A 14659-nucleotide genomic window follows, 5' to 3' on the forward strand; every position below is an offset into this window, starting at 1 on the left:
CGTGTACCGTGCGTGATGACGACACCAGAAGGCCCTGGCGTGGTGCGTAACGTAACATTCCATTGAGAAGAAGAGGGAAAGATGGCGTCCTCTAACAATCCGCGCAAATTTAGCGAAAAAATCGCTTTGCATAATCAGAAACAGGCGGAGGAGACGGCTGCGTTTGAAGAAGTGATGAAAGACCTGAACATCACCAGAGCTGCACGGGTAAGCCCGGAACGCCACGACTGTTTACGTTTTGTTGCATTGCTCTTTGGCAGCTCACGAACGCTGCGGAGATAAATCTGGACGCTGGGACGACAAGTAGCTAAAGTTGATATTAACGCCCCGTCGCTACATCTGTGCGATACGGCAAAAATAGGTTTTCACTCTGCCTGCTAAAAACATTCTTGCCCATGCAAACGTGTGCAGCGTTTCGTAGCTCGGCTAGCTTTCTGGTGCTGGGAACAAGAAGCACCTGTGCTGTGTCTGTAACTGGTTTGATCAGTCACAGCTGTCATTTTATTAGCAAACAAATCGTCTGACATGTAACGGGAGCTAAAAAAAAACCGTTAGCTTATTTGTGCACAATTACATGTCGGGAAAGTCACCTGCTAGAAACTACATTGAGTCATTGTGCATGAGTGGGCTAAGGTAGCGTTTGATAACCAGTCACATGTGAAGCAACCTTCCCAGCTGTGCCTGTTTCCCATTAAACGCTAACTGCTGTTAGCTAAACGTCAACGGTACCCGCTACATTAGCACTGTAGTGTGTTGTCTGTCAGTTTTTAGCAATTAGCATCAGACGTGTTAGAAAGAAAGTCAGCCATGTACAAAACGAGTACCTAAAACTAACTACTACCTTCATCTGTAACGGGTTAGTGTAGTTAACGTTACCGGACGTCAAGTCGGTAACTTGGACAACTTTCTAGCAACAAACTCAACGTAAATAGTTGCTCAACCACAAGGGCTGCAACTAATGCTAACTATTGTTTCCACTGTCGACTCATCTGCCGATTATTTTCTCAATTAATCGTAAAGATGTCTTCAAATGTTTTGTTTTCTCTGCCTTTTGTAGTTTGTCGGTTATTTGACTAAAGGCTGTAGCTCATTTCTAACAGACTGGTTATTATCCCAATCAATTGTTCAGCCTAATTATGCAGAACTAGGACAATTAGTTGATTAACTGATTAGTCCGTTATTGAAACTTAATTAATTACTCATTTAGTCATTTATAATGCTGCTTCTTAAATGTGAGGATTTTCTGCCTTTTTCCTTTTTATAGAATTAGAATAAATAATTTTAAGGTCTTGCTGACAAAAACAATTTTATTATTTTTCTTATATTTTACAGTGCAAACAACTGATGTATTAACATTTGAAAAATCTAAATGTAAATCTTTTATAATATAAAGCTAGTTGAATGTGGCTGGTGGCTGAATGTATTTCATTATCTTTTATCAGCTAGATATTCATTGAATAATATGTGAAGAAGAAATCATAATAATTAACATAACGGTGTTTGTATTTTATTCTTTAAAAATCACTGGAAAAATTAACTGATTACTGAAATTGTTGCCAGTTTATAGTTTGTCACGAATTAGTGTTTTCAGCAATTTAATTAACCACAAAAGAACAAATGTCTAGTTGTCAGGAAACATTTGGGCTAATTGTTGGCCTTATTGCTGGAAACATAACCACTTACCACACTGCATCAGTGTAAATCACAACTGTACTTGTACTGCAGGGGAAAAATATTTAACTGCCCCGTCTCGTGGTATTTGTCAGATTTTTTTTGTGTTGCCATTCAAACACTCATCCATTGCATTTGTACAAATTGTCATCAGTCTTATTATATTTAATTAGCAATGATGAACTGGACTACGACTTTCTCCAGTTTGTAATAACATGCATGACTTTTGAGACTAATGTAATGCCAGGTGTGTTACATGGGAAGTCTGACTATAATTATACAGCTGCCAGTCAGGTGCCATTCACATCCAATGATGTGATTTTTATTTGCCGTGAAAGATGTTGTCTGCCTTTCAGTTGATTGTAAACATCCACATCTGCCTCATCTGTCTCATTGTGTTTCCTCTGTCAGTTAATGGATTCATTTATCTTTCACGTCACCACTGTGGCTTGGCAGGCATCATTCATTTTTAGCATCACTTCTTTTGTGAATCAGATCATTCACTCATGCTTTCATGCAATTTTACTTTGCACAGTTGCAGTTACAGAAGACCCAGTATTTGCAACTAGGGCAGAATCGTGGACAGTACTATGGAGGCTCACTGCCCAATGTCAATCAGATTGGAAATGGCAACATTGACCTGCCTTTTCAGGTGAGCCCATAGCCTCTCTCGGATGATAAATCAATGGTTTGTTCTCGACCAGTGTACCTTCTTGTAGCTGTTGGCGATAATATTGGATACAGGTTGCAGTTATCTGTAGTATTGGTGAAAGAGTGCCTCAAAACTGAATTTTTGCAAAGCAATTTCACAAAGTCTGCAGGCTTAGCCTAGGCTATACTGGCAATAATGTGATCAGAAATGACCGGATGGTTAAAGCTGCAAGGCAGACCACGTTTTATCTTGGTTCAGGAGTGAAAGAAAGCCAAAAAAGTATGACAAGGCATACTAGTCCTAACCTGCAGTGTAATTTGGTTCCTAAATTTTAAAGTATATCATTGCTTGTCATGGCTTTCCATCTTTAAATACATTTGCCAACTCAAGCATCAATTTGGGGGACCCATGGCTTGATTCATTTTGAGATAAGCACATTTGCACCATTAATCCTGAAACATTATCCTAAGACATAGTTCTGTTGTGTAAGGAAGTTGTTTTCTTGGCTTCATTCACATTGTGTGTTGGCTCTAGAACTCAGTGCTGGATACCAGTCGGACTACCAGGCACCATGGCCTAGTGGACCGTGTGTACCGCGACCGGAACCGCATCACTTCTCCTCATCGCCGACCGCTGTCAATCGACAAACATGGGCGTCAGATATCCTTTCTTTTTGTGCATCTGGTACTTTGAATTTATGATGATATGTTGTATGCAAAATGGTTAGAGAGAAATCCATTAAAAAATAACAAACCTTTAAGAACTCAGCTGAATCCATTTCTGTGGGATGAACAGATGTTGTGATAATGCATAGTTCAACAGATTTTGAACAAAGGGTGAAGTGGATTGTTTCATGTATTGTGGTAGCCTGATAGAGCCATACAATATCAGACTGTGTGTTGTTTCGCTCCTGTTGACAGTATTATTCTTAGAAATGTGTTCCACCCCTAGATAACAAGACATTGACTGAAGTCTTTCTTTAAGTAATTGGATCTCAGTGACACTTGTGTGTGGCCATTTATTATACATCAGGCCTGTTAGTTTGAATCAGCCCAGAGGCATGAAAGCAAGGATTACCTTAGAACCATTTTTCATCCCCTTTGCTTTATTAGTCTTAACTAAATTCACATTGACAGTTGTCCTTACAGCTCAGTCTACCTCTCTCCACCACCAGACACTAGTTGGAGAAGGTAAGTCACCTCCCTTTGTCCAAATGCCAATTTTTAACTCATGCATCCATTTTGGTTCAAAGTGCCCAAATTCAACCAATAAAAAAGGGCCACGCATTAACCATATGAGGCCAAACAATTGTTTGTAACAATGTGTGATTCATGATGAAATATATGCAGTAGAATTGGCTCTCAGTTGGGGTTTTGGCAGTGATTTTGCTGATGTCTTATCTTTCTGACATATACAGGACAAATTCGGACTCTGCCTTACACCAGAGTGCCATGAATCCGAAACCCCAGGAAGTGTTTGCAGGGGGATCACAGGAGCTGCAGCCTAAACGAGGTAACAGAAAATCCATTTACAAAAAAACAGGTTTTATTTATTAATGTACAAAGTGCTAATGCAGGTGGCAAACTTTTAATAACATGAAATGTTTGATGTCACAAAGAAGTCAATATAGAGTGAATTATTTATGGAGTAAATGGATTCTAGTCTCTGGCAAGGCACTACAGCATACTAGTACAGTCCTGTAGTGAAGTAACATCTGTGAATGAAGCTGACTTAGGTTGATCTACAACGGTGGGATCAATAACTCACTGATTATCCATGGATTATGTCTTTTTCCATGTTAGGCTCTAATATAATGAAGCCAAGAAAGACTGACATCCACTCACTGTCTGGTGGTCACCTTGCTATTTATAGAGACTTTGGAATCTGGCACACAGCACAATATTCTGCATGACTGGTTGGGATATTGATGACTCATTTCTTGCACTGATTTGAATTGTTATGTATTTTGTCATAGCAAGCAATGTATCTTGCTGTTTCACTAATTAGTACTGCTGCTAACAGTGCCTGGGACGGAGAATTCAGAGTCAAATGGAGACAAGGATGTGCAGAACCGGTTGTGGGATGACAAGAAGGTACTGATGGGAAAGGAAAGGGCTACAGGGTGTACCCTTTTTTTGACTATTTGCAGCTCATGATTATATTTTCTCCCTCAGGATGATTCATCAAAGCCCAATACATGTGATGTCCCAGGAATCAAGTGAGTGGCTTAAGTGCATTGTTTCATTATTCTTTACAGTGAAATATGACAGAGTATAGAGGATTGTCAGTCAGGCAGTCATAAATAAGTCATGCTTTAAGTGCACTGATACAAGACGGCTGGTCTAGGTACACTAAAGAACATCTGCTTGCTGCATTTTTCTCATGAGTTAATTTAGAAATCTCTACTTGGTGCTTTTTTATTTTAGTAGTAATATACCTGTTGTTCCTTTTAAGCACAACTGAATATGAGTGTTAAATAAATGTTCAGACTTTTGTAATAGTTGAAGCTGGTCAAATTCCCATCCTTGTGTTGTGTCACAGAAAAATCAGGCTAGTCTGATGTCAAGCTGACAGAACTTGTGTTTTTTAGTATTTTCCCATCACAAGACCAGGAATTAAACCCATCCGTGCTCCCAGCTGCACACAATACCGGAGGTTCACTGCCTGATCTGACCAACATCCAGTTCCCTCCTCCATTGTCGACTCCCCTGGACCCTGAGGACACTGTGGCCTTTCCGTCTCTCAGCTCATCCAACAGCACAGGCAGTCTGACCACCAACCTCACCCACCTGGGCATCAGCGCTTCCAGCCATGGTAATAACTACTAGAAGATAGAAGGAAAAACATGCTGACCATTTCCCTATTATAAAGTGTTGTAGTCCTGTATTACGCAGTACATTCATGCTTTAAACAGTCACAAAGTTATAGAAGGTAACAAAGCTAGGAGTTGTGCTACAGTGAGTTTACATGCATTTAAGTTGTTTGATTATAAAGTTAATAGCATTTTAAAAACACCATAAAATAGCAGGAAATGTTTTTGTGCCGATATCTGCTACATCTAGTGAAGGCACACTCAGTGTTGGCATGCATGTTGACTCTGGATCAGCAGGCTGCTTGCTGCCTGTTCATCATTTCCTATAGCTTGGCCTTTCTGAGCTGATGATCAGTTTGGCTGAGCAGCATCAGTGAGTCACAGCCTCTCATTTTCTAAGAGCTGTACACTGGGACCATCACGAACATGTGTTTTTAACCTTTGTTCAGAAATAAGTCATGTGCTTTGTGGAAGTTCTTTATTTGAATATAATTTTCATATTGAGACTGTTGGCTGTTGATGTTTGTTTTGTGTTGTTAGTGTAATTTACATCAGTTAGTAGGTTGGAAAGGATTCAAAGGCAACAATGGGATGTCTTTTTCCTTCTCAGGGATTCCCACTTCTTCTCAGCCCACCATGACTGTAACAGCACAGCGCCGGCAACCTCCCGTAGTGCCGCTCACCCTCACCTCGGACCTCCACCTCCAACAGTCCTCACAACAGCTCTCACCCACTCTGTCCTCACCCGTTAACATCCCTCAGGTATGGGTGAGCTTCAAACTGTGGCCTTAAGCTTTACAGTGTCTTTTCACTGCACTTGCGCTGCAACTTAATGAGTGGTCTGACTGGCCAGTGTTGCTGGTTTGTTGAGGTAGACCACTTTCAACACCAGTTTGTCTCTAGGAGGCTGTAGAGCTGAATTATTACACTCAAATACTCCTGAGTTAATTCAAACACAACACACCTATAGACTAGTCTTTGTGCATCTTTTCTCAGGCTGTGCCAACAGAGACATTGACCCTGGAGCAGCAGCTTGCTCAGTACCCCCTGTTCAACCAGCTGACAGCTCAGGCCCAGGCTCAGCTGCTCAGCGACCTTCAGAAGCAGCAGCAGACTCTACCACTGGGCATCCAGCTCATCACTTTGCCAACTCCGGCCTCTACTGGTACGGGCACACCTAGCAGCCCTTCTCCAGACAGCCAGAGCCAGACCACTGCCAGCATCAGCATCAGTTCGGTAGGAAACCAGAAATGGCAATTCACATTTGTGATGAAATGAATAGGACTTCTATAAGCTTCTGATCATTTTATCACAGTATTCCTCTTCATCTATACAGAATACACCCCAAGTAAATAGATTCACATCCTTTTTATGCTACCAGACTTTGACATTATTTAACTCACCTTAACAAAAGAAACACATTTTTACTCTTTATTTTCATAATATTTCATTATGTGTGGATTAACATTCTTATATTTCATAAGAAATATGCTTGTAGGTAAAAGCCGACAGTTTCTTCTCACCATTTGCAACTTTACATTTTCTGTAATTTTATCTGCTTATGTATAAGTTAAGCTGAATTGGATATAGTGGGTTGAATTTGCATAGACTGTTAATGCATAAGTTGTTTGATATAAGTTTATAATATAAAAACACAACTTTGATCCTTCTCTAGAACATTTAACTGGACTAGGTCCAGCAGATCTTATTTTACAGTCACCTTTTTCACAAGTGTATACAGCTGTCCAGTTATAGAGCTTTCCCACAGTTTATCTGGTGGTAATTGATAAAATTACTCGCCTACACATACTATACATAATGAGTAGATCCTCGGCAGATGCCCTTTCACATGTCCTTTGAGATTTGTGTGTGACAGGCCTGAAGCTTAGTGCTAGCTAACCCTCTTCCCTCCAACAGTACCGCAATCAGACTGGCTCACCAGCCACTCAGTCTCCAACCTCCCCAGTCTCCAATCAAGGCTTCTCCCCCGGCGGCTCGCCTCAAGTAAGGGCCAACCCTTTGAGCTAGCTGCAGTTTGGGGAAGGGCTTTGCACCTGGGGGAAAGCAAATTGTAGAGGAGTTAGGCTCTTTTTCAATTCTGTATCAGCAGTTAAGCACTCACAACATAGTGTCAGCAGCTGCATAACTCATCTCGGCATCACCACTGTTACTGTATACTGTGTGCACGACATGGCGATAGTTTGTTGTTGGAGCCCCTGACTATTTGTTACTGTATATTCACTGCCTGGCAAAAAAAGTCAGCCTTCCATCTCATAATAACTGCAGTGAATAATACATATCAGTCAGCTGAATACCTGAATGTCCAGGTTTTTCCATCTGTGGATTTTCTCTGAGCATATATAGAGAAATTAAATATACCGGGACTCCAACACTAAAAATAATCCACACTGTGCTGCCTCTGTGTTCAGTGGTGCTTTTCCTCATTGTAGTAATATTTTAAAAGGAAAATCCACTATTTGTCAACACTGGTTGTGTTCTCATACTTCTGTATTTTATTAAACTCCTTCAAGGAGCTCCTGCTGCTTTCTATACAAATGTTCTATACAAGTGTTTAGAAAGATGTTGGTCATTGTATCTACTTTCTTTGATCCATGTTTCCCAAATCTCTGCAGCACAAGCAGTAAGTGAAATTTAATCATAATTAATAGTCATACTGAACTAAAATATGAGAATAACACTTAGGTTGACAGATAACAGGATTTCCATTTAACAAGTTGATATGTGTTGGTATTGTGGTGAACAGGGCTGCCGCGGTCAACACGCCACTGCACTTTTGTATTTCTGAGGGGGATGTGAAAGACAGCAGACTCACATTCACATTTCCCCTACATGTCTTTTATGGGCTTTTATGTCATGTTAAAACTGTTAGGTGTGTGTTTAATTTGTTAATGTTATTTTAGCCTCTCAACCGCGACAGCCTTGGTCATGTAATCCATTTGCTTTGGTTACTGCTCTGTGTAATTCTGTGTTTTGCTTGTGTTTTTCCCATTGCTGAAATGTTAGGACACCTCAAATGTTATTTGTGTGGTACATGCAGGTGCTTTCTTGCTAGTTAATCTGAATTTTGTTTTGTTCATTTCTCTACTTGTAGCACATCCCTGTGGTGGGCAGCATATTCGGCGACTCATTCTATGATCAACAGTTGGCATCGAGGCAGACCAACGCTCTTTCTCACCAGGTGAAGCAGAATCCACAAAGCAAAAGCAGCAGTCACAGAATTGTTGTAGACCTTGACTTCACGCTGGTGTGCAATTCTCTGGTTTCTAGCTGGAGCAGTTCAACATGATCGAGAGCCCCATCAGCTCCACCAGCCTTTACAACCAGTGCTCTACCCTCAACTACACACAGGCAGCCATGATGGGCCTCACTGGAAGCAGCCTGCAGGACTCTCAGCAGCTTGGTTACAGCAGCCACGGCAACATCCCCAACATCATACTAACAGGTAGAAGCACCACCACAAGCCTTAACTTAAATATTTAATATCATGAAATCTGTATGCAGCTGTCACGCAGACAGTAAAAGTTAAAAGCCTGAACCCACCATGAACTACACAGTCCCCTGACCTGAAAACCATGTGAAAACTGTGGTTCTGTCTGAAACATGCTTTAATCACTCACTTGTTTCTGTGATGTCTCATATTTCAGTCACAGGTGAGTCTCCACCGAGCCTCTCCAAAGAGCTGACCAACTCTCTGGCGGGTGTCGGTGACGTCAGCTTCGATGCAGATTCCCAGTTTCCTCTGGACGAGCTCAAGATTGACCCGCTCACCTTAGATGGACTGCACATGCTCAACGACCCCGACATGGTGCTCACCGACCCGGCCACTGAGGACACGTTCAGGATGGACAGGCTGTAATGTAAGACGCTGACTGTGGCCACGAACAAGAAGAAAAAAAACACACTAAGTTGTGAATGGAGAGAAACAAAGGGCAGGATGAACCCTCTCCCTCGTTGCATGGCCGTCTAGCTGTCCGACCTCGCCCTCGACTCCGTGAAGCCCCTTTGAAACGATGCGCCACCAAAAGATAACAGGGAAAAAGACATCCAGTGGCTTGCCGGAAAATGGCCTCGCTGTCGTTTTGAATGGGATTGGTCGCTCAGCGCTTTCGCTAGCCTGCTGTGTTTACAGTGTCCCATTACATGCCACATATTTTCCAAAAACGCACATTTGACTGTTTTGTTTGTTTGTTTTTCTTGTCATATCCACTCCAATATTTCTTTATTTGGTCATAGCAGGAAGCTGCTAGGACATTGGGTTAAACCGTTCCTTTACAACAGCTGTAAAAAAAAAAAAAAGAAAAAAAAGAAGAAGAAACAGCTGATTTACTTTTACCGTGCAATGAGATGAACCGGTTTTCCCATCATGCCGTAACGGCTTTCTATTTCACACTCAGAGCTTTATTTTTGACAACCAAATGTTTTTTTCATCGTGTACTGTATGTTTTTAATTCTTTAGGTATTTATATGTTCTATTTATTTCTTTATTTAAAGTTTTTATCTTCCATCATATAATTTAAATTTGATGCCAAATGCTCTCTGTAGGCATAGTGTACAATTGCACTGATGTAATTTTGTGTCTATTTATTAATTACTAACATATTTATATATGTATTTGTAAAGCTACTTGGTTAATGAACGAGTGCAAAACCTCCCCATAATTGCTCTTTGGTGTTCGATGTGCCATTCTCTGACGTAGGACATGGTACACTTGCCATGCTGCAGCCCAACAGTCAAATCCAAATATAGTTTTTAGCACCGCTCCGGAAAATGCTGCGTGCTCCAGAAATCAGTTGGTTTTACGCCACTAGATTAAACCTTTTCCTAGAAAACGATCAGGTATTTCTATTTAGCTAGAAAGCAAGAGATAAGCGTCCAAATTGATTTTTCTGCCACTGAAAAGCTAGTACACGTCCAGGCTGAAGCTGTCTATTTTTAAAACACTAAAATCTTAAAACTTTATAAGTCGTCACTGTGAAATCACCTGATTTTGCCTTACATGAGTATTCTACTGTTCTACTTAAGTGTCTAATGTGACAACGTATTTTCGTAACTTACTGTAACATTTTCTTGTATTTGAGAGGAACTTTTGGTCGGTGATATTTGTGGTTATGTTGTGTGAGGTTTGACAAATCAATGTACTATATTTTGTAGCGGTACAGTTTATAGCCAAATAGTTGTTTTTTTTAAAGTGGGACTAAAAACAAGACAAAAAAATCCAAGTATTGAAGGACTTCAGAAGGAGTGCAATTATGGGGAGGCATTTTGCTCCTTGACAGGGAAGCTCTAACAAATGCTACCTTTATCTCTGTGGTCACCAGTAAGAACCACAGAGTATTAAGGTTTAAACAGTACTATAGTACAAGCTGCCATATGGTTGTTTCCATGAGATGCAAACTTGCAATTTAAGAGTTTATGAAGTATAAGTATATTTCATATAGAATGAGCGCTGCTTTACTACAATGAGTAAAGTGTATAAGTACCTAAAGGCTTAGTTTAAGAAAGAATAAGAGTGGATTTATATATTTAATGTATTTATTACAGATTTATTACAGAACTAAAACAGTCAGTCGAGGATTTAGAAGCATTTAACAATGTTTACACCACACAGAGATGTGAAAAACGTGTATATTGATAGAGTTTGAAATGCACCTACACAGTCTCTTCTGCCAAAATCTCTCAAGCTGTTTCAGATTTTAAAGTTCAGTCCGCCTCGGCCTTTTGTCAGAGTTTCCCTGAATAGTAGGTTGGTCTGTGTGATCATGTTTGGCATATTGTAATGTTTGTGTACAGACAGGCTAATCATTCACTCACCTAATGTGCTGCTGGGATCTATTCCCAACGCCACAGTCCCGATAAGAAATCATGTTTGTTTAACTGCGCACCTCTACAGTTGTACAGTTTGTTTCAGTTGAAGTGTGTATTGTCTGCTGTACTCCTCCATCAAAGGTTTAGTTTGTCTTCAACAGATGTGTGATCCCTATGCAACTGAGACACAAAATAATCCTTAAAGGAAAAATCCACCTCTGATGTTTTAACGCATTTCAGTAGTTAAGCTGGATTTATTCATCTGATTTTATGTTGTAATTCAAATTTTTTATTTTATTTCTTGAGAACTACAGCTAGATATAAGATTGGTCACCTTTCTTTGATGGGAGAACTTGTAGATATTGTTGAGGATGACGTAGAGACGTTTTACCGAGGTTCAGTTATCAGCTCTTAAAAATCATGACACAAATGGTGATGGAGAGAAGCAGTGTCTAATACAAAGCTTGGTGTTATGGCGCCCCAAAGATGTATCTCTTTAAGCGGAACTTAAGAAACCTAAAATCATTAACACAACTTTATTTAAACACTTACTATCCTCCTCAACTCTCCATACGTTGATTTATAAGCTTCATCTTCTTTGGAGATAGTTTCTCCTAATTAGAAAAATGAAAGGGAGCGTGTAGACCTGATTAGTCTAGTTTGGAATTTGAGTGCTACAGTGGTGCTACGACAATCAACGAATGAAATCGTATGCTGAACTTTACATTTCTAAGCCAGAGGAACACCTCAACAGAGAAGCATAAATCCAGCTTCACACTGAAGTTATTATTACTATTATTTTGTAAATAGCTTCCGCTTGCATTTTCATCCTCCCCTTCATTTTTCACTGTCATTTTCCATCTTGATACATGCTGCACCTCTGCCTCTTCTGTAGTGAATTTCTTCCTGTGTGACTGTTTAACATCGGTGCAAAATTTCTGCTCCAAAGGGAAACTGTTTCTCTCAGATCCTAAGGGAACTGATGTCAAACGTGATGTACTGTTAGTGATTTAGATCAATGAAATCATTTTCTTGCAGTTGCTAAAAATATATGTACATTCATCATGGGCCTGTTACTTACAAGAGGAAGAGAACTAAACCACCGATAAGGCCCAGAAATGCACAACGCTTGGGTTTCTAACATTGGATTTTTCCTTTAAGTTACTTAAACAAATGTATAAAAACATTCTCTGTTTCCAAAGGTTTTTACTCCTAAAAATTAAGTGTTTGCTTTGCCAGCAATGTCAATGATTTTGAGTTTTCCTGTCTTTTCTCTGATCCTGCTGATTGCATTCACACTGACCTTGTACATATGCTATAGCTGAAACAAAATGCATGACTAAAGTGACAGTCAAAACCTCTAAATGAAAGCCTTCTATTGCGCAGCGGGTTTGATTTGTGTAACATAAAGATATCACAAAGGCTAAAGGGATGCATGTATGGGTTTTCTCCTGTGCAACAGTTAACTCCTGTTAAGTGAATCTGTTACCTCCATCTCTGTATAATGGTACTTCATGAATGATAAAAGAATGTATTTTCTGTGGCTGTGTCCTAGTTTTAGCCTATAGCCAAATGTTTTTGGTCCCATCACAGTCGGACCAGACCTCTTCTGTCTCTGCTCTTCGGTTGTCTCTTCTCCCCCTCACAAACAACTGGACTGTTGCTTGTTCCGCTCCTTCTCTTCCTTCTGTAGCATCTTGCGTACGAGTGTAAAGAATCGAGTCTCGTACGAAAAGAACCCGCAGTCAATCCGGCCCCTCCTCTCTGTCAGCACAAGCTTTTGGCTCTCTTGAGTAAATGGAAGCAGGTTGTGTCTTGCAGAGATTGGCACGTGCACTGAATATTTGCAAATGTGGACTTGAAGCTTCTGCATTACGCAGTCAACTGCATGACATGATAGACATGATAGAGCTGATTCTTACCCCATGTACAGGACTTTGACCTCGCTATGCTGAAGTGGAGTGCGTTTTAAGATATTAGATATGACTGTTTTTTTGTTGTTGTTTGTTTTTGTTGTTGTTGCCTATCATGTCACATTCTGAACTGGGTAAAGTGTTTTTCTGTTTGTTTTTCTTTCTTTTCTTTTTTTTCTTTGGCATTGTTTAGTCCACTAGTTGCTTCGCACTTTATTTGTGACTTCCTGGCTTTTGATCAGGACTGTTATGCCCTATGTGAATGCTGACTGTTTCACACCAGATGTATACTCCGGAGATATTTTCATGTCAAAGAAAAGATTAATTCTCTATTTTCCTCCGTAAACTATATTTTGGCTTGTCTTTTTTTGTTGTTTTTTTGTTTTTAAATCTGTGAAGATTTTAGGGGATGCAAAACTAGAAAGGGCTTACACCAGTGCAGCTTGTGCTCACATGTTGGAAAGGCACGGCGGTCCGAATGTATTTCTCCGTTGATCATTTCTCCCCCTACATGGACAATTACATTCAGTTTGAGGAAACCACAATTTGCACAGTGACACTAGAGACTAGATTAGTACAGTAAATTGTTTCATACTCATCATACTCAAGTGAAGCAGTCTGCATCTTTATACTAACAAAGTACTGTTCACTGCTGCAACACAGACTGACTTAGGAAAATTAGCTGAAATTCTAAAATGACTTTTACATGTTTTGGACTGAAGCTTGCAGTGAGCTAAGAAACTAAGAAATAATGTTCAACAGCTGTAACACTGTTGAAAGAGTTAAATTAAGGCAGCTAATACAATTTTCATAAAAGTTAGGACCATAAAGGCAATTAAACATAATATGTAGAGATGAATGAATCTGCATTAATTTCATCTAGTCTGAGTCTCTTAACATTGAAATAAGGAAAACAAACTTTTCAAGTTAATGAATAAACATTTGTCCATTTTCCAGACATGACACAGACAGGTGACATCAAAGTCAATTTCCTACATCTCAACATTTTGTTTGAATATAGTTTTGACCCATTTGCAGTATTTAGTCTGCAGCACTACTATTTTTTTTTTTAGCACAGCCTGCATTTATGCTGCATTAAATTAAAAAAAAAAAAAAAAGAGCAATGAAGCTGAACTGTCATCCCAAACTGATAAAAGCAGGTGTCATGTGTTTAAAGGTGTCTCCTCAGTCCCAGAACTAATGGAAAGAGTTGCTGCTCGGTCTTTACTGCTTGTTCCCAGTGTTTTGGTCTGAATAAAATGTCCCTTTAATAAAATGTTTTTTTTAAACAACTCTATTAATTCATAGAAACATGTAAAAGGCTTTGGGAAAAAAAAAAACACAATTTCAGTTCCACTTAAAGCTTATAGTGAGAATAGCATTATATCACTGTTGTCCTGTAAATCGTAGTAAAAGATCTGTAGTTATTTATTTGTTGCCATGTGATTCTCCTTATGTGACCATTTGTTTATAAGATGAAAGTCAATTAAATTGAATGTGGAAGACGGATTTTTCTCTGCACTTAGTCTTGATTTGCAGAAAAATGCTGATGGGAGAAAAAAAAAACTGTCCGGTGTCATTTTACAACGTCACAGCGTGTGGCTGTGGACATGCATGATGTTTCAATCCTGTTGTATATTGTCTTTGCTATCGTTTCTATTTTGTAATCTGTATTTCCAAATGCAAAACTTAAAAGATTATTTTGGATATGCGCATGCTTGTGAAATGTTCAGAATGTTGATTTCCACTAAAAGCTGTTGAGTTTGAAAAACGTCACGTCTGTTA

At 39.6% G+C, this 14659-nt stretch overlaps 1 protein-coding gene across 3 annotated transcripts; it reads left to right on the forward strand.

Moving 5' to 3' along the window:
- The first annotated feature begins 62 nt into the window (after positions 1-62).
- crtc1b (CREB regulated transcription coactivator 1b) lies at positions 63-13992 on the forward strand. Of its 3 annotated transcripts, none has more exons than XM_026345861.1 (14): positions 63-207; positions 2207-2323; positions 2858-2983; positions 3452-3513; positions 3741-3835; positions 4331-4416; positions 4498-4541; positions 4914-5137; positions 5746-5897; positions 6132-6371; positions 7053-7139; positions 8248-8334; positions 8424-8598; positions 8801-13992. In XM_026345861.1, the coding sequence occupies exons 1-14, from the start codon at positions 82-84 to the stop codon at positions 9010-9012; spliced, it is 1833 nt and encodes a 610-aa protein (XP_026201646.1). In that variant the 5' UTR covers positions 63-81; the 3' UTR covers positions 9013-13992. The 3 variants fall into 3 exon arrangements, with proteins under 3 accessions (XP_026201646.1, XP_026201648.1, XP_026201649.1); XM_026345863.1 differs by having other exon boundaries at positions 4346-4416; positions 8801-9012; XM_026345864.1 differs by lacking the exon at positions 7053-7139.
- Positions 13993-14659: the final 667 nt, after the last annotated feature.

The sequence above is a fragment of the Anabas testudineus genome, chromosome 4 (assembly GCF_900324465.2).
Source record: "Anabas testudineus chromosome 4, fAnaTes1.2, whole genome shotgun sequence".
In the NCBI taxonomy this organism is placed as follows: Eukaryota; Metazoa; Chordata; class Actinopteri; order Anabantiformes; family Anabantidae; genus Anabas; species Anabas testudineus.